Raw genomic sequence first — 25,003 nt, 5'->3', positions numbered from 1 at the left:
CATTCACTGTCAGATGTAAACGCGGTCTTTCATTTCTTTACAGCATGTTTATATCTCCTTCTGTTACTGCTGGAAGTTTTGAATTCTCTGACCAAATAACTTCACCACAGTCAGGTATGGTTATTTTTTTCTTTGTGCACAATCTCTAACAAATCCAAAATGTTTTCTTCTATATACAGTACTGGCCTCAGCGGCCGAAACGCTGTGTCTCTTTTCTTTTCCTTTCAGCGTGGAATGAACCTTCACCTGTTTCTCTGCAGCCTGCGCATGCTGACTCAGCTCCCTATTTCAACTTCTCTGTGGCTGAGGATCTGTGCTTGTGGCTGGAAGGTTGCCGGTTCGTATCCCATGGCTGGCAGAGGAATCCTACTCAGCTGGGCCCCTGAGCAAGGCCCTTAACCCCAACTGCTCCAGGGGCGCCGTATAAATGGCTGACCCTGCGCTCTGACCCCAAGCTTCTCTACCTGTCTGTGTGTCTCATGGAGAGCAAGCTGGGGTATGTGAAAAGACACATTACTAATACAAGAAATTGTATATGACCAATAAAGCGATCTTATCTTATCTTATTCTGTTGGTTTCACCTCTTCTCGGTCCAGGTATACCTATTGTTTAATATTCCTAGAGATTTTAATTTGAAAAGTTGTTTTTCTTAATAAGCGGATTTTCATTAAAAGCTTTCTAGAGATCTGAGCATGTTTTATCCATTTGGTATCCATCCCTACTGTTACCTGTTCAAATTAATCTAGCAAATCGAAATCATATCATTACTGTTATTCGAAGTGACTATTGAAGTGTCTCAAAAATCTATGGACAATAATCAAACATCTGGCTAGTGTCCACGTTTGTAGTTTGTAGGAGCTTCAAAGCAAGAAAGGAAATGAAGTGTTTACTTGGGCCTGAGACACATTGGTCAAAGGAATCGTCTGGATTATCTTGGTTAACGAAGTTCTGGGTAAATGATTAGGAATCATCAATAATTGAGGGACAGAGGATGAAAAGATAGGAGGACACGCAAAAGGAGGAGCACAGAGAGGAAAGACAGCAAGACACAAGGGAAGAGGAGAGGAGACAGTGCCAGACAGGAAGTCCTTGTTTTGATCAGCCTTTAAGACCAGATTCGAGTTAAGTTTTAGAACCTTGCTAAGAGGACTTGCCATTCTGTTTGGTTTAGGAAACTCAGATTTCCAATATAGAGGATCCCTAGGTTAAAAACAGCCTCTCCTGCTTAGCGGAAGCATTTTTAGAACCGGGAGATGGGTTCCCATTCATTTTGTAGCATCCTGGTTTAGAGGGAGGATTTAACAGGCGGTTGTATTCTGTTTTTGTGCAGGAGACAAATTTATGTTTGCTTTTGGGCCCGTTAGGTGTTATAAAGGATTCAAAAAAACTTGGTGGCAATCTGGGGTTTTTCTGGTTGGTCGGAATATAGCCCTTCGAGACATCTTGTTTGTAACATGTATATTGTATGTTTATGTTCTGTGTGGCATTATTACTAATAAAAATGTATTTAACCCAGTATGCCTGATTTATTACTCTTTTCACCAAAGCTGTAATAAAGAACAAAGACCTCCAACCACTTGTGTATGATTGGCAAACTCTTTACAACTGATTACAATATGATTATTTAATTTTCTAATTTAATTTACTCAGTCTATTTTGGTATTCTCTGTTGTATCTCCCTATTTGTAACATTATATATTTTGTAAATCTATAAACATAGTACTGTAAGGTAAGCATTTATTTAGTTATTCTTCAAGTATTGTTTATACTGTATGATGATTTCCCCCTTGTTTCTTAACCCTCAGTCTTTGGTCTCAGGCCAACTTCATGAGCTGGTTTCATGAAGACACCAACTTCGTGTCCTACCATTTAATTCATTTCTAATTAAACGAGTCTCTGTATATTTTTATTTTTATTGAGAAATATATTCTAGCACAAATAAAAATTCCAATGTACATGTAGAAATGGCAGTAAACTAATTGACTCTCTACTCTTTACAGACCATCATTTTTAAAGTACTATTAATTAGTACTTTAGTACAGATTTAGTACAGTATTTTATTAGTACTGTAACAGAACAGTTCTTTCCAGACCCTATGCGGACGACACAATCCAGAGTATTGAGGAAACACTGGGGGAAAAGCCATGCAGGAAACGGGGATCAAAACAGGGGGGCGTGTCCTTGGTGCGCTGGTGTTCAGGGGGGTGAGTCTGGGGCAAACAATCCAGCAGAAATCCAAAGGGGGAATCCAAAACGAAAGCAAAAGTCCAAAACCGGGAGGTCCATCCAAAAACAGACAAGATAGAAACTAGAACCGGGTTGGAACAGGCGGAATGGGAACGTGAACGGGATTAAAACCTTAACGGGACCAGGCGCTTCCAGGTCCCGGACTCGCACGATACGGAGATCAGATGCAGAGCCCAGATAAACGTCAGCGCCTGGCTTTTAAGGTGGACTGGGAACAGGGGACAGGTGCGGGGAATAAGGCAAACAAGGAAGAGCCGGAGCGCCCTTAAGGAGGAGGGACTACAATCGTGACAAGTACTTTAGTACATATTTATAAAAGTCTGTCTCTGGACAGACATTCCTAGGTATGAATTAGCAATAAACCAAACCAATGCATCAGCTAAATTAATGTATAAAAAGAAACTACATATATTTTGCTGGCAGACAATTTCCTATCATCATCATTTGTTTTTTCGAAAATGAAGAAAAGGAACCTTTTGCCAAATGTCTCATAAACAAACAGAATTAAAACACTCTATCACTGATCTTTTTGTTTATGATTTACTGTAGGAATTTTCTTTTCTCTTAAAAGAAAAAAAGGAAAGCAGATACAGGAATCTGAAACACATAAAAAGGTGGTGGTATATACAGTACAAGCAATATACATGTAGGCTTGCTTTGATGTATTTACATATTTTTAAAGATGGAACTTAATTTTAAATTATTAAACAGGAAATGAAAATGATCTAAATCCTTTATTCGTAAACCCTGGAATACAAGTGCTTAGAATTTAATTTTCTAAAAAAATCCAACATCTTTTTTACAATGGTTGCTGTAAAATAGTCCATCCTTGTCTGTGACTGAACAGCAGACATACAAATTCAGTTCTGGAATTATAAGACTGAGGTCACAATCTCTGTTTGAGCATCCATACAGATTCAAGTATCTAAGAGAATACTTCACCGTTTCTGTGTATTCTTTTAACACGCATAATTGTCATTGATAAGTGGAGATAAAGTAAATGTCATTATATCCCTGAATGTCATAAATTTTTAATAATGAAGTTGTCAGTTCATGGATGAAGTAATTATGCAATTACTTTCAGTGACTGCATCCATTATCTCAGCAATTTAAATAATGACATTGTTTACACAGAACTAGAGCCTCATTTACACAGAGACATTCTTGTACATCTATACAGGATTCTTGTGCAACTCCATATATAGTTAAGACATAGATTAGCTTCACAAGTTAATTTTAGGCCATTGAGTACATACCCAATTCAAAACAATTAGTTAGGCAACAAGAGAACGTTTTGAAGGCTGTGATTTAAGGAAATCGGTCTTAAATGTATTAAAATCCAAAGTGATCATCAGTCTCATGACTTCGATGCTCATAACTCATGTCCACTTAACTGGGTAGTCTGTGATCCGAGAGTCTGAGCAGCTCGCGGCCCAGGCCACCATGAGAGACTCCAGCTTTCCCACGAGTGAGCGCCTGTCTCCTGGGGCTCCGATTCAAACACGCTCAGGCCACCTTTCAGTTCCACCTTCCCCCTGCCAAGCCAGCACCCAGTCATCTCATGAATTAATCAATTCAAATCCCCTATTTCATTCCAGAAACGCCACAAGAAAGGTGCTCTGACATTGAGTTACTGAGCTCCTGCTGTGCTCAGCCCTAACTTTAAGACGCGCTACCGGCAAACCAGAATAACCAGAAACCCCAGTCCCTGTGACTTGAAACCCAAGACCCAAAGAGCAAAAGCTTGCAGGAATCTGGATGTTCTTCCCTGCCTGTTCCTGCCCTGTCTCCTGATCCAGTCTGTAGTCTCCCGGTCAGCCATTTCTCACTTCTTTGCAGCAAACTCGGCCAGCATTCGGAAAATACTGAGCTCCTGCAATTGAATTCCTGGCAAGCTGAGTCATTACAGGAAGAGCTCGGAATTTATAACTGCAGTGAGAGTCAAGCCCTTTGTTATGAATCTCCACCTCCTCAGAATAAAGAGTTAAGACAGACATCTGCTCCAGAATGTTATTCTTCACTCTATTTAGGGCACCAGCAAGTTACTTTTATCACCTCCCCATGAACACACTTAGATCTGTCTGTTCTCCCAAACTCTGAAGTGTGTGTACTTACCAAAGAGAATCTCGTGCATACAGTATGTATACATTAGTTTGGCCCTAATCCTAATTAATGCAGAGTACAGTAGAGTTTAAATTAGGATTATTTGTTTAATTGCCTTAACTCGCCTGGCCGTAGGAATGAAGCTGTCCCACCCCTTTGTTTCAGGAGGAATGAGCCAGGGAGCAACGCCAAGGGTAGAGAGAGGGGTGTGAGAGAAGCTGTCCAAGTGGGGGTTTTGTTGTTGAGGTATTTACAGTATGCGCAGGAGAGTGGAAGTGGGTGAGAGCCGGGCTTGACCTCTTCCTAGAATCTGTAAAACCATCATTTGTAAACAACTTAACTGGGAGAGCGGCATCTCTACGTTTTTACTAAAAAAAGAAACCGCTTGCCAGCGCTCAGGACTTTTAATTCAAAATAATAAATTGTAACCACAGTAAGTGAAGCAACTTATCAGCTAAGGGAAATCTAAGAGTCTCAGAATCTACTATCGAATTGAAAAATGCTTTCTGTTAATCTTTTCATTTTAGTCAGCTTCCTGCAAAACACCTCGAAACATGCATTCAAGAACCAGGGTTTTTTAAATATTTATTGAAAATTCAACAACATGTATCTCATTTTACTTTTCACATTTTCACCAACAGTATCACAAAGTTTCTCATTTAGTTTACTTTAAACAACAAATGTAAGAAACACTAGAAAATGCATGAAGGTGTCCACAAATACAATAGAAAGTGCACATTACTTTGTCACAATCATAGTCAGATATCATTAAACAGAAACAACAATATTTATATTTATATCAATTGCCATCATAACAGGTTTTGTTTTTACAAAAAAATTAAACTGGATTCAACATGTAATAAGGCAAATTTCAATACGCACGTAGAAACAATCTGTTAAGCAACATCACTGTAAAAATTAGTTTTTTAAAGGTCAATTTTCCATCACAAAAAGCTGAACAAAAATACTTTCACAACATATAATAAATCTTTCTACTGAACTCAAACCAAACATCAATAATATTTATATACCCAACAGTATAAAAATATGTTACAGCCCATAAAGTACATCTACAAAAACTGTGAGAACTGCATCCAGTTGCAACAGGTTTGTACCGAATTTAGCATGGAAACTATATATAAATTACTTAAGAAGCATTAAACAGCCTCGGTTCAATTGCAGTTTGTAATTGAAAAATGTACAGAAGAGTGCAAAGATTTCAGATTGTCAAATGCAACCTTGCAACATTCAATATAATACATCCCACAGGAAAATAAACAGGAAAAAAAAATGCCAAAAATAGGAAAACAAAAAATATTTTTAAAAAAACCAAGCTGCAGCAATCACAGAGCAAGCTCGTGTACTATGCCTGTCAGGAAAAGAAAAACTGACAAAAACCATGGCTTCGCTTTGATATGTCTTACACAAAACCTTCACAGGTGTGTGTACCTCTGGATAGTGCCTTACTACCGCAGTGATTGATAAGGAAAAATAATAGTCTTGTGCAGATGCTGAGGGGCTGTTTCACACAGTACACTTACCTTCAGTACAAGAATTTGCATTTTTCATCATTAAGACTATCCGCACAACATTTAGAGCAGAGCCACGATATTGCATCTGTTGGCTATACAGTATTTACTGTAATATGTTCTACTGGAGAGCAAATTTTACCCCCTTTTCCCATTTCTCGATGGCTTGACACATTCTTTTCAATGTGATGTTCCGAGACCTTCCCCTGTTCAATTCCATTTACAGTACATCTTCATCTATTTCTCTTTCTGGAAATAAAAGATCTCCACTAATATACTTATCAGTACAAAATACACTGACTGGAGGGGGGGGGGGGGGACTTGAACTAAATTAAACTTGAATCCTATAATCCTGATATTTCACTTTTGATATATAGTAAACATCACAAATTCCGACGCTGCCTTTTTTGTGTTTCTGCTTTATTCTTGAACTTGTAATTAAATATATCGACATTCACCTCACAGAAAGAACACCCACACATTCTGGAAAAAGAAATGTGCCTTCTCTTCAAAAGGTTCCAGGAAGAAATGAAGTAATGACATTTATTTTGTTATAGGTCAATTCCAAAGCAGTACATTTTCTCGAAATTGGATTCATTTTATAGAAATGGCTCAAGACAACACTTCAGTCAAAACCCAGTGGGAACGTTTTTTTTTTCCCCCGTTGTGGCTGTTAATGATTGTTTTACACGACTGGATTCTGCTGAGTCAAAGCTCTGGCGGAGCCTATATTCTGGCAGTAAGAAAACTGAAGGAACGGTGTGTCAACATTAAAGATGGACCATCGTACCTTTAACAGCGGAACTATGGAGATATTCGCAATAAGGCTTATCCAGAATTTAAAGGTAGATGACAAAGTACTGTAGTTACAGTATCCTCTGGGATACAAAGAGATACTGTAAGAATGGCGTCACGGGAAATATTAATTTAGCTGAATAATATTTTTAAAAAGAAAACAAAACACACTAGGACTAGAGCGCCCAGGATGAAATCTACCAGCTCAGTCCTCTAGCATAGGCACTGACGCACCAAAAAATGTCATCACAGACGGCTGGTGCATTTCAATGCTAGATATTTTAAACTCTTGAAAGCGGCATCTTGCTATTCGTAAATGCGGGGAAAAAAATGGTGATGTTCATAAGTGTTGCAAGACTATCCCTTACATAAATACGTGATCTAAATTAAAAACAAAAAGAATTGTAAGAAACTCCGAGCAATCTCTGAAACGGAGGGACTGGCTTGGTGAATCTTTTCTGTACACAAGGTTAATATTCTTTTTAAGAAGTGTTTTACGCTTTTGCGGCGATGTGTAATTAGAAAGGCTTTTAGCCTCCTCCAGAGCTTCGTTTGTCTTTAATGTGATCTTCCCCCTTTTATTTTAGTCTTAAAAACAGGTCAAAAGTCACACGGCGGTACAATGGCTGCAATATCTGAAATTAATGGTCCCCTAGAGGGTTAAGTAAACAACCGTTTTTCACAAAGTTGGTCCCACATATTCACTACTATACATTAACGCAATAAAACACTGTATTTATAAAAGGTACACTTAAGAAAACAGTCAGTAGCACCCTTCAATAATATTGCATGTGCATATCAGACCTTATTTCACATTTTCTGTTCAAAACTCCCCACCACCACCGACCCAACCACAACCCCACACATGACAACAACAACGAAAAAAAAAAATTAATCACTTGCATCACTTATCGAGCAGGTACTTTTGTTAACAGGGCGGAAATCCGAAAACAGAAGCGACTAAGCGATAAGTTACCGTACCTGATGACGTCACCGAGCCCAGCGTTTCGGAACGGCGTCGCCGCGGCGAGTCGAGCGAACGACTTTGACAATCGGAAACTTAAAGCGCAACCCGTGGTCGGCCAGAGGGAAACGGATTTAGCCGTCGGAGGTCAGTTCTGTTGCAGGATCAGGCTTTCCAGCTCGTCCGCTGAGCGCAGGAGGAAGGCGGCGGACTCCCGGTAGCCGGCGATCAGCTGCCGGACGGCGTTGATCTCCGTGAAGTTGAGCTGGGGCCGTGAACCGGCGCCGCCGCTGGAGGAGCCCGAGCCCGGAGCTAACTGCCTCTTCATGCTGAGATCAGTAGGTCCTGGGAGAAGAAGAAAGTACATTTAATTTAGGAAGCGCCTAAATTGATGAAATCACACTATGTGCCAGTGCTGATTTGAAGAAGGGAGTATACAACGACACGCAAATAAACAGTGCATTACCTAGCTGAGAGATGTTTTCTAACGTTTTTGAGGACTGTACTGTAGGTTCATTTAGTCTTTATTGGCAGCAGGAGGAAATAATGGCAAACATATAAGAGACTAGGGCCTGCAGGGTACTTTAAGAAAGAGGGAAAAAAAGGACATACTGTACAACCCCCGTCTCCGAATCACGATAAGCAAGAAATGTTTTTTTAATTCCACATATTCGAAGGGGAAATGACTGTGTGAGGCCCAGTTCCTCCAAAACCTGAATGTGCGAATTCAACAATGCAATCTGTTAATTAAATTGTTATGATCTATTCCTTCCCGCTGTTCATCTAATCATTTTAGGCAGCATTCTGTCCTTTCATTTCACTCTCTGCATTTCAAGTAAGCTGTGTCTTTGGCAAACCTCAGTGTACTTAGCAGCATCTCCAATATCAAGTATGATACACCGGATGGGTTTGATCAGAATTGCCCCAGACTGATTTTGCGTGACTGGAAATAGATTAGCATCCAGTCAAGCACAATCGGCCTGTGGAATCTGTGGGAATGCGCGTATTGGCATTTGTTGTACCACTAGACCTCAATACCCGAGCTGATTCTCTTCTGTGCAAAAGATGATTAAACCAGAACAGAGGTCTATAAAGTCCTGGCTGTAAACACATCCCACTCATGCATCATACCAAGTCAAGCTTCTTCATAGAAGCGTGAGATATTGTAGAAATCCCAGACACCCTTCTGCTCTTTTTCTGACTGTGTGCTACGCAGACCTACACCACGCAGTAGGTGTGTTGGCGGCCAGATATGTAATCCCGTAACAGATCAAAACAAACTGTGAATGGGTAATCAAAGGCAGCCGAAGACCTCTTTTTTGAAAGCCAAAGGCTGTCCCAGAAGTGTCCATTAATGTTACATAATCCAGTTTTGGAAAATTCAATCCATTTGGCTTCTCATCGTCGAAGAGTCCACTCTTTTGAAGAGGTGCGGTGGCTCTGTGGCTAAGGATCTGCGCCTGTGGCTAGAAGGTTGCTGGTTTGTATCCCACGGCTGGCAGAGGAATCCTACTCTGTTGGGCCCCTGAGCAAGGCCCTTCACCCCAGCTGCTCCAGGGGCGCTGTATAATGGCTGACCCTGCGCTCTGACCCCAAGCTTCTCTCCCTGTCTGTGTGTCTCATGGAGAGCAAGCTGGGGTATGCAAAAAAAGATACATTCCTAATACAAGAAATTGTATATGGCCAATAAAGCGATCTGATCTTATCTTTTTTTTATTATATTGCAGCAAAGAAATGTGCACTGTTGCATCTGCCAAATAAAATTTGCAGTTCCTGAAGCAGGGAAGAGCGATGAATGAATTCAACTTGGTAAAAGTGGAAAGTGAATCATGTTCTTGGTGTTTTGAAAGCCGTGCAGAGTCATTGCTGTAAATAAATGCAGCGCCTAGTGAGTGGATGTTCTGTAAACAGATGTTTTCTACTCATGTCAAAAGTGTCCCAAAACTGTTAATAACTGTTCACGAGAAGCATGGACATCCCTCTGCTCTCCTCCCCACTGAGAGCTGGTGTGTGGTGAGTGTACTGGTGCACTATGGCTGCCGTCGCATCATCCAGGAGGGACTGCACACTGGTGGTGGAGGGGAGTCCCCATTACCTGTAAAATGCTTTGAGTGGAGTGTCCAGAAAAGGCGCTATATAAGTGATGCCAAATATCGTTATCGTGTATGCTGTATTCATCCAGATTTAGACAATGCAAGGTAAGGAATCTGTTTTATAGACATATACTGTAATATGTACAATAAGCATACTAAATGTAGGGATGTAACAGTACTAAATTTAGATGTCAGTCTATTATTTTATTACTTCATTTTGGAATACATTTTGTCTAAGGAACTATTGTAAATAAAGATTTTACTTTGAAAATGAACTTTTTAAAGAAATACAAAATGCTCAGCTGCTGCTTTTTTTTTGCCACGTGTCTTTAAAATAAGCAAATGAAAAACAACAGAAGTTGTTTCAGTTCAGTTCAAAACACTTTATTCATCCCCCGTGAGGATAATTTAAGCCTGCCCGTTTGGTAGTTAGGTATACAGTAAAAGTTGCACTAACATGAATTAGTGAAAATAAAACGTCTTTTTTCTCTGATTTAGGAATTTGACGGATGTACACTATTACTCAAGAGCACAATTCTGTTTGTACATAATTTGATAACTACAGTATTAAAGTAACCTCATACTGCAGAGAATGAAGTACTGAGGTGGAGTTATCCCATACTGCTACCCAAGAAACAGAATTTTGGGTTTCCAAATAGCCTTTATCTTCACAATTCATAATACGCATCAATCTGTTCATCTGCTCTGTATTGGCTGTCACGTGCTACTGGACTGCATGTACTGTACTACACTTGAGAAAACTGGCAGTATTGTATCAAACGGGCAGAAAAGAGAAAAAATGTAATAATGTAAGATGTAATACAACATAATGTAACAGTGACAACTTAAAAGCAGGAAATACAGGGCATGTTCACGAGAGGGAAGGGAGAAGAAAGACTGAGGGACAGAGGAACTAAGGAACCTGTCAGTTTTTTAGGGTTGGAAGTGAGGTGAAAAGTCTCAGAGTGAGACTGAAGTTTGAGCTGTGGCTGTCAGTAACACTGATAGAAAGGGACTTGAAGAAGTCTAGTTAACAGCTCAAACTGGAGCTTGGGCTTTTGTCGTTTTTGTTTGGTTTGTGTGGATGTTGTTCTCCGGCACTGTAAATAAGGGAGCACGTTTCTCTTTACCTTATGGCTACCTGGTGTTTGTTTCACCCTGTCATATCTACATTCCTGTTTTCATATCCCCACCGCATGGTGCGTCACAAATACAGCTGTAATCATTTGTAGGATAAGGTAAGTGCTGCTGCTACAACAACACTTTGTTTTGGTCCAGGAGAGCGCGACTTGGCCTCCATATGTTCAGACTACACAGGCTTTACTGTTCACAGACAACATCTGCTGCTTGGCCCCCCCCAAAAAAATGAAAATGTAATACTTTAACTGAAGTGTAAAAAAGGTGGTTGACAGTATGCCTTTGGTGTATTGAGTATTCCACAGGTGTAAAGATGTGTAGTGTTGTTTTGATAGCTGCTACCAGAATTCTGCATTTTCTGTACACCCTGAAATACTAAACCCTATGTGTATTTCACACCCAAAATATTCACACCGGTATTCTTTAGATTTGCAGGAGACAGACATGACCTTAAGTCTGTGGGTTTCTTTGCACTCCCACATGTTTGCTTTATCGTATCTGCTCTTCATTTAGACAATGAAAGTACTAGAAATGGTGTCTGCTTTTTTCAAATCTGAAACGACAAGCGTCATGCACGCGTCCGCAGAGAAAGACACGCGTGGATCTACAGCAACACGTGAATCTGGTAACCACGGGATACAACAATGTCCGCGGCTTCCAAAATATGGTGAGCTATATTTCTCAGACCACAATACAGTCGTACCTGCTTGGAGAATCTCGCACTCTGTGATCAGTGATTCTGTGAACACACAGAAGAAAAGAATACCAGGGCTCTGCAGCAATGAATGCACCAGGGGACCGTCCATGTTCATCACAATCTTTGGCTTAAAACTTCGGGATGCTACGTCACATACACATAGGCAACATTATTCTAAATTCTAGAGCTTGCACTGTTTCGAACCTTCTACCTGCTCCAGCAGTAGTCCCAGGAATAGATGTTAAAAATTGATTTGGACATGGAAGATATTACCAGACGAATGAGGTGAGTCTGACTGCACATCATGTTTGTGTTGCCAGCAAAGCCCATTTTCAAGCTGATTACCACTCCAGTACAATGATTGTCTCAGTGGTGATTATGAGATTACAAAAAAGAAGGAAAGAAAACATGTATATCTTTTTTATTCCTCCTTATTATTTTCATTACAGACTGCATCTTTTTTTTCCCTTTTCTTCATTATCATTCAGCTTCATTGATTTCATCCAAACCTGGAAAACAACAGGCACAAGGGAGGGTCCACCCTAGACGCCAGTCCATGGCAAGGTAAACTCAGACATACCAGGGGCAGTTTTCTCGGAAGCCAATTAACTTACCAATATGTTTTTGAAAGGTGGAAAGTAACTGGAGAGTGTGGAGAAAACCCCACACAAACCATGGGAGAACATGCAAACTCCACACAGACAGCACCTCAGGTCTGGAATAGAAGCCAAACTTCCAAGGCTGTAAGGCAGCGATGCTAACCATTGCTTTGCAAAAAATATTCTTTAGCAGTTACACATAAAAAGTAAGGTTGCCCATATCAAAGAAGCAATGTCAAAGAAATGGGTTATACCCCAAAGAATGGGTTGTGGGAGTATGGAAATAGCTGTGCAGCCACGTTGTTGAACCCAGAACTCTGACTTCTTTCATGATGGAAGAGATCCTTGGATCATTTACTGTAGCTACTTAACTACCACTTAATGAGCTAAATCACCTCCTCTGCTTCGTAACTGTCTTTACGTTCACCGATAACAGAAGTGAAAAGGCAAGGGAACGGATCTGAGTAGCTGGACAAAGCGCTACCGCTAGGGGAAAAGTGCTGGTGCAATTTTCAAGCTCAGATTTTAGGCAAAGCATTATTTTCCCTGCACTGGGATTTTTAGATCAGTCCTTTGTGCAGAGAGCTTCAGGACTAGCCTTAGAAAGAGTGGTCTGCACCACCATTTGAGGTGTGAGCTTTTTAACAATTCCTTGTGAAGGGATGTGGAGGATGATGCAAAGACTGTTGGTGTCTTTTGCATTTTAATAGAGCTCAGGAAGGCCTTTATCAAAACAGTCCTCAGGGCACAGAATCTCGCAGATCGTAAATAAGCATCGATGGAAGGAAATGAAAGGTTCAAACTGAGAAAACGTGGGAAGCAAATGATGAAACTACTGGGTAAACACACTGCATAACAAGAGTAAAAGCACAAAAACCTACAGTACAATAACTTTTGCTGTGGAAAGTGCACTGTACTTGTGTATCTACATGCATAAACAGTACATATACATTATGTCTATAGTACAGGACAAGTAGAGTGGTATATAGGTCACTTATCTATGATTAAATATGAATAAATGGCAGGTATATGTTTGTTCATTGACAGAGAAAATGGCAGGCATAAAAACAGGAGGTGCTGGAGATACCTTTAGAGTACAAAACCACCTGGGAAGAAAGGTATCCAATAAAACCCCAGGGGAAACATGTCATAACTCCGTTGAATTCGGTTTGATCTAGTCTGAGCAATAACGTTTGTGTTGGAATGTGGGGCAGGATTATAGAGAGAGTATTCTCTGGGCTTGGGGTATTGAGAAGCCCCTACCCTTTATAACCCGGTCTCTTTAAAAATCTCTAGTTTTTCTCTGTGTCCTCTCTGTAGGTGAGGCGGAGAACTGCATGTCCCAGATGCCTAAAGGAAATGGCTTGCTCGTGTCCTGTTTAATGAGCTCCAGCTGTGAGGAATTAGTTACCTAGATATTTCCTCTCCAGCTTGGAAAGGGTGTGGCAAAGATAAACTTGGTGTCTTTTGTTTGAAGAGGACCTGAAAGACAGTCTTGGCTTTGTGATGGTTTTTTAACTTTAGTGAGAACCCCCCCCCCCATTTAGTGGAGGATACAGGCATTGTTGTTAAAGGCCTGGGTGTAATTTCTGGCTAGAAATAAGGCAAAGTTCTCAAAGATATCAGGACGAGCCCACGTCATTGAGCACGATATTGCCAGAGAGCCAGGGGAAAAGGGTACGCTTAAAGCCTGATCAAGTACCTGAGACTAGGAAGATCACTGCTGCCAGACGGAAAATGCTAGAACTGGGGGTTATGGAAGAATCCCATGGTCTAGCCCCATAGTGTTGGTCCCAAAACCAAATGGTACTCCAGTATGTGGTTTTGCAATAATTACTCGGAAACTGGATAGTATTTCTCAGTACCCCATGCCTAGAACTGATTGAATTAATCAACAAGCTAGGAATAGCTAGGTGTATCACCACACTAAGGGGTATTGGCTGGTACCATTGACTGAAGTAGTGTCACGGATGTCGGAAAGGACGAACCGTGGAATGGCAGGAGAGTGAAAAAGACCCCATGCGTAGCAGCAAGACGGGGGTTAGCCCGGGCTCAGCTGTTCAGGGAATGCTGTATAGAAACCTATGCCCTCAGGTAGCGGACGTGGGGCGACCTGGTGCTAGGCGGGTTTCAGGACATCCGAACGTCAATGCTGAGCCAAGGCAAAGTGCAAGACCCAGAAATATATAGCCCAGGGAGAGAGAGAGACCGGAAGGACAGCAAAGCAGGAAACTAGGGACAGGACAGAGTAGGAGCGCCCTCTGGCTGCAGAGGGCATGACAAGTAGTTTGTTGGCCTCTCACTGGTAGTACATCCAGATCCTGGCTGGTGGTGACCTAGCACACCCTGCAAATGCTACACTTGTAAGAGGATACATAAGATATTGCAACACTGTTCATAACCCATTCATTAATGACTACTGTTCCAAAAAGCATAAGGAATCTCTATTCCAGTGTCAGATCTGTACCCACACAAAGAGACAAAGTGCTTTTTCTCTGAGAGCGATAGATGAACTGCTTAAGGACAGTGGCAGGCATACCCAAGCAAGCTCTCAAAACAAGCAATCAGAGGATAATAGTCAACTGTGTCAAAAACAGTACTACAGTCCAAAAGAAGAGAAATAAACAAAGCACATGAGGCAGCAGGTATTAAATGTTATCAGATCTGAGCTTCACAAAGCTGAGAAGGTCTGTCCTGGTTATTTACAGTAAGATGATCAGCTGGAGAACAGGGAGTGCGGTGTTGTTTGGTAGAGAGCGTAGATCAGGGCACCAAAGCACCGAATCCTGCAATAACAGTATATGGAGGGAGAGTTTTAAAGGATTCATAAACAAATGACCAAGGAGAGCAGGTGTGCAGGTGGATCATGTTACCGTAGAATGGCAAAACACAAAGGGAGCATTAATCAGGGCTGTGTCACGGGTCTGCTCTGCGCCCTTCAACACGGGAGCCTGATAAAATTCTTTGTCTTGAAACACAGCTTGAACAAATACAGCTGTAAATCAAGATGGGGAAATTAAAAAAAAGGGTCTACAACTAGGGTGAAGACAACAAATTTCTCATGCTAGCAAATAAATTACTTTCATTTCTCTAGGTCGCACTTCAGTTTGGGTTTTCCTGGTAATTCAGGGTATTGCTGTGTTGGTCCTTCATAGAGTATACTTCTTGTTTAGAAACTGTTTTGCTTTTCTTGGACTTCACACTTAAAGGCTGAATTTCCACTTTAACTGTGGTATGATTTTATTTTTTATGAGCACGTTTCACGCAAACTCAGAGCAACATACAAGGCTTATTAAATCATTACACAACTGGAGCAAAAAGCAACTTAATTAAAAGCTTCAAAGGAGAGATCTCTATACAAGGTTTGAAAGTGCTGACACTTGCAGAGTCTTGTAGTGGTGTAATTAATGAGTTCCACAGGCAGGGTTCTGGTCAAGAGAAGGTTCTATCCCATAATGAGTGAAGCCTAATCATCTGTGGAGTAAGTCCTACGGCAGGGGCTCTCAGACTAAGAGCTGAACGGTAAAAATACAATAAACCCTCAAAACAATCTGGAGACAGGCCCCTTGGTGCTTTATACCGTACATTAGTCAATTCTAATTTTTTTACAGGGAATCAATGCAATTTACAGAGGATGGGAGTTACAGTATGTGTTACAACCGGGTATATTAGGAAGCACAACAATCATATAATTCTGGACACATCAAAGCATATCTAGTCCCTTAGATGATGCCTACAGTAAGCAAATAAAGCATTGCATCAGTCTGATCTGTGTATCAATATCAGTATCAGATCCTCAGAGCAAGGGTCTTAACTGAGCAAATCTATGCAGGTATAGAAATGATAATCTCGAGATATTTTTAACCTTTGTCCAGTGTCTGACTTGGATCAACTTTCATCATACTGTACACAGCTTCAGTGTAGCAGTGAAACTCTAGACCATGAAGTTGAAGTACCTGACCAAGCTTTAAAAAGCCAGGATTTGTGTGTTGTGGCTATGTCTTGGTAGCCGAACAGCAGTCATTCCAACAAAGGGCAGTGCAGGTATTTTACAGTGTGATCCAGGAGAATGTTATGATGTAATGCATTCATCCATCCATTTTCTAACCAGGGGAGCGGAGCAGTCGCAGGGGAGTCGGAGCCTATCCCATCAAGCAACGGGCACAAGGCAGGACAGACCTGGATGGGGCACCAGTCCAATGCAGGGCATGATGTAATACATTTACTCATTAGAAGCGTTCATCCAAAGTAATTTACATCCGTAATCTCTGTAATCAACCAGTAATCTCATCTGGCAAAGAAGCAAAGAGGCCATATAACAATAAAAGTAACAATAAAAAATTATGTTTTCAATTTTTAAAGGAGTTTCCTTAAGAGCGGCAACCTATTTCAAAGTTCTGATATTGCATGTACAGTACACGCTGAAGTCAAAGTGAGTCTTCAGGTCACTGAGCCCTAATGAGCCATTTAATTGCTGGGAAATATCATCGTCAAAACTGAGAATAATTTTCAAATTCCTAATGGCCGATCTTTTAAATAAATAAAGCATAAGGGACATACTGAGGGCAAAAATAGTAAACATACTTTACAAATATCTCAACATATTTGGTCATAGGAAACTAAGGCTGAAATGAAAATTAAAGCTCTACAAAGCATTTAAGCATTTAGAACTACTGCAATTTAATTGCGCAGATTTTTTAAACAAATGCAAACAGCTACCATTTGAGAGCTCGCTGATACAGTGTTGTCTTGTGTTGTTAGTGACGGCACCACTCAGTGCTGGGCAAACTACACTTTAGTGAGACCTAATGAGATCTTTCTCAAGTAGTGTAACTCCTTCATGGGGTATTCTGCTGAGCAATGGCCTCACATCTTTGTGACAGACCGTCTTACGTTACTCACAAGCGCAGTGCTAATATTCTGAAACAGAGTGAGAGCAGCAGAACATGGCCAATTGTAAGATACCTGTAAATGCTGTATTGGTCTATAATCAGGCGGTGCGGTGGCTCTGTGGCTGGAAGTCTGCCGGTTCAAATCCCACGGCCAGCAGAGGAATCCTGCTCCGCTGGCCCCTGAGCAAGGCTCTTAACCCCAACTGCTCCAGGGGTGCCGTATAAATGCCTGACCCTGCGTTCTGACACCAGGCTTCTCTCCCTATCTGTGTGTCTCATGGAGAGCAAGTTGGGGTCTGTGAAAAGACACATTACTAATACAAGAAATTGTACTGTATATGGCCAATAAAGTGATCTTATCTTGCTCTAATGTTTCCTCTGTTTTGCAGCTTTATTCTCATATCTGTATGGAATTCTGGCAGCAATCTGTTCAATGAGACACTGTAGCTCGTAAATGCACCTCTTGCTTTAATATCTTCATTTCTGGTTTCAGGGAACTCCTCTTTGACTTTGGTGTAGTTTCTTGATTTTTTTTGTTTGAATTAAAGAAGCATAGTTTAGTGACAATTTCACGATTACTATCAATCTGCAGACAGCTTTTGCCAGTGAATCTAATTACAGTTGAAAAAAAATCAATCTAATGAAGCTCAGATAAGCTGAGATTGCATTAGAGCAGTCTTCGCTCCCAGAAATTGCTCTTATGGAAAGAACGAATCTTTCACCTCGTTAGCACAAAAGGTTTTTCAGATGCTTTTCCTTAAACCTCTTATTCTGTCAGACTTTTCCCCTTTTTATTATCCACGTTCCCCATTTTTTGGTATTGTTAATTCTTAAAATTCTGGGGAAGTTCCACACATTTGCTTTAAAGATCAGAATCCTGAGGAATGTCTTCCTGAGAGGCTCCAGCACTGAGCTCTTGTGATCACTGGTGGCAGCAGAAGAACACTGCTTGTCTTCGTGTGGTAAACTGTCTCTCCGAGGAGCTCTGCATTTTCCCAAATTACAAACCAGAAAACAAAACCAGACAAAAAGGCACGCAAATGTTTTATGTTTGGATGTAACAGAGGGAGACAGTAAAAACTATTGCAGTGTATCAAATTAGAACAATACAAGACCTGCAGATATATGTCTCTCACTGAATCAAAAAGGTCTAACTCTATGACAAGATAATCAAATTTCACAGATCATAACACTACGCATTTCATAATTATCTAATACTTAGATACTGGAACAGCATAATGTATCAAAAAGAATGATACAGGTGCTGAATAGAGGCACCAAATATGCAATAATCGTAGGTTTTATAATTCGTAGTAAAAATTGAAGTAATGGTAATCTTAGAACTACTAGCACAATTACCCTTCGACAAGGGTGACATCATGCGATCAAGATGATGATTGGGTTATTAATACTGTTGTTATGATGGGAATGTCAAGAATAAGAATAATATATCCTGACAGAATTATTCACATATAATATACAGTACACCATACAGGTCCTGCATTTCAGTCCATACACAAGTAACATTTCTCTGGTGTCTCTGTTTGGCCTCTCCTAAGGGAGTCAGGAGCCCAAGCTACATTTCAGAATTCCACTGCGTAGCCGCACAGGTACCTGGGACTCGCAGAAACACAAATCACAGACATTTGGGAAACACAAACGTGAGAAAGCTGAGAGCAACTTCACTGCTTTTCTCAGCTTACACCGCTGAGAAGAAACCAAAGCTTATCCAGTGGTGGTTGCTCTCACACAACGACTGTCTCATATTCCAGTATATGGTATTCCAGTATTCTCATATATTACAGTCATAGACGACTGTCTGTTTTGGTGGAGCACGCTGGGGGGGGATTTCAAAACACAGGAAGACTGTAAAACCCATTTCTCAGGGTCTCCACATGGGTGTAAAAAGAACTTGCTAGAAAAAAGAGCAATGAAAACAGTTCAACTGGATATAATTAAAGTCCAATCTATACTTAATCTGTACATTGATGTAACAGAAGGCAGGTGGAATACAGTTATCCTAAGAGGTCACATTTCCCCGTTTAAGGTTTATGATTATGTACTTGTAGTATCTGTGGAAACAGTACTGAAAGATGTATAACGGATAACAGTACAGAAACAAAATCTTGAATGCCATCACTTATATACCAGGCTCCTCCTCATTTATTTTAATATTTTTTATAAATTCTGCAAGGATCACAATTCTGCAGTAGCTACAGTATCAGAGCATAAGTGTGTTTCAACTGCTGTACTGCATAGTCAGACTGCGGTACTGAGTCACAAGCACTACAATGTCCTGCAGAGAGACCTGTACAGTACATTACCCTGCATACAGGGGGAAAACAGCAATTACAGAATGAGCTGCCTTTACACTAGCACAAATATTCTGAAGAAAGAGAAACAACTTTGGTCACCCTTTTTTGATGTGTTGTAAATGTTACGTTCTGGAATCCTAACACTTATCCCTCAAAAGTTACATTTGTAATCTTAACAGAATGGGCAAGTTAGGATTCCTGCAGATGTCACAGATGTCCATCCCTCCATTTTCTATCCACTTCATGTAATTCAGGGTCACGGGGGAGCCGCAGCCTATCCCAGCAAGCAATGGGTGCAAGGCAGGGTACACCCTGGGTGGGACGTCAGTTCATTGCAGGGCACACACTGACACAGACTCAGACAAGCATACTCACACCAGAGCCCAGAAGCCAATCAACCTGCCAGTACTGTACTGTATGTGTTTGGACTGGGGGAGGAAACTGGAGCACCTGGAGCAAACCCACGCAAACACGGGGAGAATACAATCATAGACAGCAGAAACAGCACCATGAGACAGGAACGCCGTCCACTGCAGAACTGTGCCTGGTGATTCCTATAGATGTTTCCAGTGTGAATGTGCTGCGGGTGTGTTCTGAGAAGACTGCACAAAATAATCAGCTGACAGTGAAGGTCAGCCAGCGACATCATCGCGGTGCCAATTTCCCTTATTCAGTTTAGCTCTGGAATCAAAAGTGAAATGACGAATAAAGAGATTTGAACTCCATTTAATCGCAGAAAACGAACCACAGAATCTTCATGGGAAACTGTATAAACGTTTCTCCTCAGAACTGCTTTCTAGAATGCATAAATTGGGAAGAGTGGAAAGGGAGACTACAGGGGAACGAAACTCCATGAATCGTCACCCGTGTCAGCTGTCAACATTCGTGCGGAACGTCAAACATTTGGCTGAAATCTGAAAATGTTCCTCACCGCTGGAAATGAAATTGTCTTTGCTGTTATAATCCTATCCACAGTATTATCGTGTTGACAACCATCCATTCATCCATCCATCCATTTTCTAACCACCTTATCCAGTCACAGGGGAGGCAGAGTCAACCCCAGCAAACAACGAGCGCAAGGCAGGATACATTCTGGGCAAGACGCCAGTCCATCACAGACAATCGCAATCACACCAGGGCCAATTAACCTACAGTACCACTCTGTCTTTGGACTGTGGGAAAGAAAACTGAAACGCCTGCAGGAAAGTCAGGCAAATGTAGGGAAAACATGCAAACTCCATGCAGATAGCATGTCAAGGCACCAGAGCTGCAAATGCTGACCACTGTGCCATTGACTATTATTATAATTTGTATACAGTACTTTCAAAGGTATATCATCTCATTCCATATGATGGAAAGGAGACGATATTAGTGCCTAGATCTGGGGAGCCTTGGTTTGAGAAATGCAGGGAGACCAGAGTTCAAAGATCACAAAGGTTATGGACTGTCGGAATATAGGGAATTAGCAGTTCACTGATGTAATCAAGAGATACTCCAAGCCCTTAACCATGAGCAGCAGTATTTTGAATTTTATTCCACAGGCAACCAGTGCGAGGAAGCTAAAATCGATGATACTTTTGGGTCTGTTTATGATTTATGACTCTAGGAGTCGAACGTTTGCTACTTGTTCAGCCTTTGATTAAACCAATTTAAAAGAAATGGTTCTGTATTACAGTGTGATAAGAATGTAGTACAGCACTCAGTTGTATCTTGTTTTCTTTATTGCTAACATATATAAACCTGTATTCAGAGCCATGATCTTTGGGTTAACGCATGTAAGCATCTTGCAGAGATAGAAGCCGGCAAAGATGAGGTCAGAGGACAACCAGCAAGAGTCACTCAGCAGCACATTTCCCTGGGTTTCACCTGACCACTGAAGGGAATCCGTTAGCATAATTACAGTTTGTCAGAGAACATGTGGAAATTCATAATGCAGCAAAAACCTCATCTTTGCCAGCTACTACTGTATCTCTGCAAGATGCTTACATGCGTTAACATAAAGATCATGGCTCTGAATACAGGTTTATATATGTTAGCAATAAAGAAAACAAGATACAACTGAGTGCTGTACTACATTCTTATCACACTGTAATATCAAATTTTTGTATTTCATATTATAGTTTCGTATTTCTAAGTGTTTATACAAAACAATCTTCAGAATGTGAAATTAAGACCCCTTTCACCTTTTCCAGCTACTCTGCATTTTAGAAAGCAAATTGGTGTGATTTTACAAGGATTAACAGTTGTTTACTGAGTTCTGAATATACTGTACATATACAGTAAATGAACCTTTTTAATATCATATTCCATTTATTGTAATACTTTTTCGAAAAACTGCTCATGCTATATATTAAAAAAGTGTCCTTATATATTACCTTATTGATGGGTCCTGTGCAGTCAATCACATATTATTTTATCTTATGCAGACATTCATATGCTGTGTGCAGGCTCTTTGGAGGATAGAGATCAAAGCACCTAACAACACAGATCACAATTTAGAAGAATATACTGCACAGCGCATTCCTGCTGGGTGGATTATATGATCCCAAATGATAGAATTAAGTGAGAGACAACAAACATATTGGCTCATAAATATATGTGCCTGCCTTTAGCAGCAGAAAAAATTGTGACACTCAGAGTTAACTTCAGGCGACTGTTTAGTGACTAAGGTAAATTAGTACATATATCAGCATAATAAGTGCCAGTGGCAATGTGGAAGTAAATTTCCTGATCAGAATATGTTATCGTTTTGTTTAGTGAGATACAAACAAAATGGCACAGCTCAGTCAAGCCAGACATCGCAGGAGATCTTAACAATGAGAATACGGTATCTGTGTTGAAATGTAGTGTAAGCAAATCAGTTACTTTTTAACATTAAAGGTACAGGTTCACTGTGGACCTTTTATTCATATGTAATTACTGTACTTTTTCTTTTACCCATTTCCTCTCAGCGATCATACCAGCAGTAGGAAAAGAATTAAGAACTCAAGTATTTCATTTCAGTAAGAATTTTTCGCTGCTTGGAAAATTAGCAACATTACCCGTCAATAAAATGCCTTTGATAAGATATTAGATCCTGTGTTCCCACATGCCATCCAGCTCTTTAATTGTGATCTCTAACAATCTAACAAATCATGGTTCCCAGAGACGTGTCAGCTGTTTCTCTACAGCCCTACAGAGTAAGAATTAATTAGCTCCGTCCTCTTTTTCTTAGGGATCATTAAATCAAACAAAAGGCAGAGAAAGGCAGGTTACTGGTTTGAGTGCTAACCATGCGAAATAAATCGAGACTCTGACAGAGACGGAGCCATGCTGGTGTTGGCGTTCCCTAAGAAGCTGAAGTTCCTCCTGTGGCTGTGTCATGTCAGCCAGCCACAGACTCCCTTCTGTGTCCGTGTCAAATGAGAGTACAGGTGCGCGCTTTCCTCCCGGGTTCAACGGGTTTGTCAATGTGTGCGGATGTGACTCATAAAGTGTGGAGGCACTGCCAGTAGGAGGACAAGCTGGAGAGATTGTTAAACATCACTCAAAGAGAATGAGATTGCTACATACTGGACCTTAAGATTTGTTTCAATGTCATGGAAGAGCCAGATCAGACATGAAACTATGTGATGCAGAGATATATATATATACCGTACGGTATGTCCTTCTGCAACATTCTACCGTCTACTTTGTCCTTCAATAAAAAAAGAAAACATTCCATCAAAAATGATCATTAATACAAGTGCATCCTCTGTAACAGTTTTCATACTACATCAGCGTTGCATTGCATGAGAAAGAGTCTCTTCCTTATGACCGGATTATTTCAACGAAAAACAGTGACATCTGAGATGCACTTGTATATGCAATCTCACACCCAGAGTCTCATTTACAGCCCTGATATTTCCATGAGTCCCCATCCAGAAGTCAACGTCAATAGGCGGGAAAAAAATAGACCGTCTGCCTGGGAACTAGCTGTGAGTGCACATTGGCTCAGTGGTTGGGAGAAAACTGGTCATGAATCAGGCATTCTGGGAACCATCTCTACTGCCCACATACAGTAGCATCCTGTACCTCAGAGTCCACCAGCACACACAACATTTCTCTGCTCAAATTCCTTTTAATTTAAATTCATGTGAAAAGAGTGGTTTCTAATTGGAAATAAGAAAAGTAAATCTAACTGTGTACACGGTATGCTTAATTTAAGCAACCTAAAGGGTAATTGGCTGATTGAAGGTGGATAATGATTTGGTTCCTGAAGAAACTGGCTCCTATTCGTGTCCGGTCCTGAGAAATCAAAACTCTACTGTAAAAATTCATCTGCAGGGTGCCGCCAAATTCTTGTTTCTTCAGTCTGTAGCTAAAATCGTCTTTAGTATCTTTAGCAAAAACTGAACACATGAAAAGGGATAAAAAAAAGCTTACATTCAGGAAGAAACGGTGAGTTTCGTTTTTTCCAAGAAACATTAACTTTATAAAAGAGAGAAACAAGAACCTCGCTGTTTAAAAAATGACATTCTGCTCTTTCCATCAGGCCCTCAACCCACTCTACCTTCTAGTTTCATTCTACTGTAGGGTCTTTACAGGAGTGGCACTCGTGGTTTTGTGATTAATAACTGAAATGAATAATCAAGCAGGTGATTGCAATGCAGATCTGGTGTGGAAGCTGGAATCTCCTGTCCTGTTCTGTTTGTACTCATTGAGCCACAAGAAGCAGTATGTTCCTCAAAAAGTCAAAAAAAGACCTAAATCCAAATTCACTCAGTGAGCAGATGCCAGAATTTGAATACAAATGTAGGTGTGATACTACCAAGGAAAACGTTCAGTAATAGAACTAGGATTGCTACTACAGAAAAGAAAAATGAGGATTTCCACGGTTTCTGTTAAATTATGTTCCTGGCCACATTATGAGAAACCACAACAGACGGTAAAGTTGTTAAAAATGATTTTTTTAAAAAGCAAACAACCAACTTGGGACACATTTTAATCCACGAAGGTCTTGCCTGAAGGAGTACTTTCTACCAGGAAATAAACAAAGTGGGTGGACTTAGGACTCTCTCTGAAGACGGAAACAGAAGTTGAGGCTGGTGTTACTTTGTGACTTTGCCCTGCAGCAGCTTTTTACCCCCGGTAACGTTGTATGAGAGTAACATGGGCCGAAGTGGAGAGAAGGTCTTCTTCAGACAGCAGGAGGTTTACACTCTCTTTCAACTGTGTCATACACAGAACAGTGTACAGTATGTAGATGGGTGGAGAATGAAAACAGTTCGTCTTTTCTTCACTCCCATTATACTGTGTATCGCACTGTGCTGTGTCTTGTCACCTTTTATTTTTGTTAAAGTACTGTAATATTCTCACGTTAGATTTTATGATATGTTTACCCGTACAAAGCTTTTTGAGAATCGTGTTGTCATACTCTGTATTACAGAGTAGATTTTCTTTTGCCGAGTACATTTTTGTTCTGCACCAATGTGATTACCTGATACCAAGTGACTGGATGTATCTTTGCCTTTATAGTACTTTCATATGGTGGAAATGGTACTAAGGGATTAGCTACTTCTGGTCACTAATTTTCAGGGTAAAAAGCTCCCATAACTTCTAGTACATTTATTTTTCTGGATATGTCTCTCTATACCCATCTCTACCAAACTGT

At 40.6% G+C, this 25,003-nt stretch overlaps 1 protein-coding gene across 3 annotated transcripts in view; it reads right to left on the bottom strand.

The window, feature by feature from the left end:
• Positions 1–4,921: 4,921 nt before the first annotated feature.
• LOC148831859 (nucleolar protein 4-like) overlaps positions 4,922–25,003 on the bottom strand; it is a 117,061-nt gene continuing 96,979 nt past the window's right edge. For all 3 annotated transcript variants that reach the window (XM_088919294.1, XM_088919295.1, XM_088919293.1), the window contains one exon: positions 4,922–7,983. In XM_088919294.1, coding sequence (XP_088775420.1) covers positions 7,787–7,983 — 197 coding nt within the window. In that variant the 3' untranslated portion in view covers positions 4,922–7,786. The remainder of the gene's footprint in view (positions 7,984–25,003) is intronic.

Source organism: Atractosteus spatula, chromosome 6 (genome assembly GCF_055471065.1).
Source record: "Atractosteus spatula isolate fAtrSpa1 chromosome 6, fAtrSpa1.hap1, whole genome shotgun sequence".
Taxonomy (NCBI): Eukaryota; Metazoa; Chordata; class Actinopteri; order Semionotiformes; family Lepisosteidae; genus Atractosteus; species Atractosteus spatula.
The sequence above is the reverse complement of the archived record's forward strand: the minus strand, read 5'-3'. Positions and strand labels throughout refer to the sequence as shown.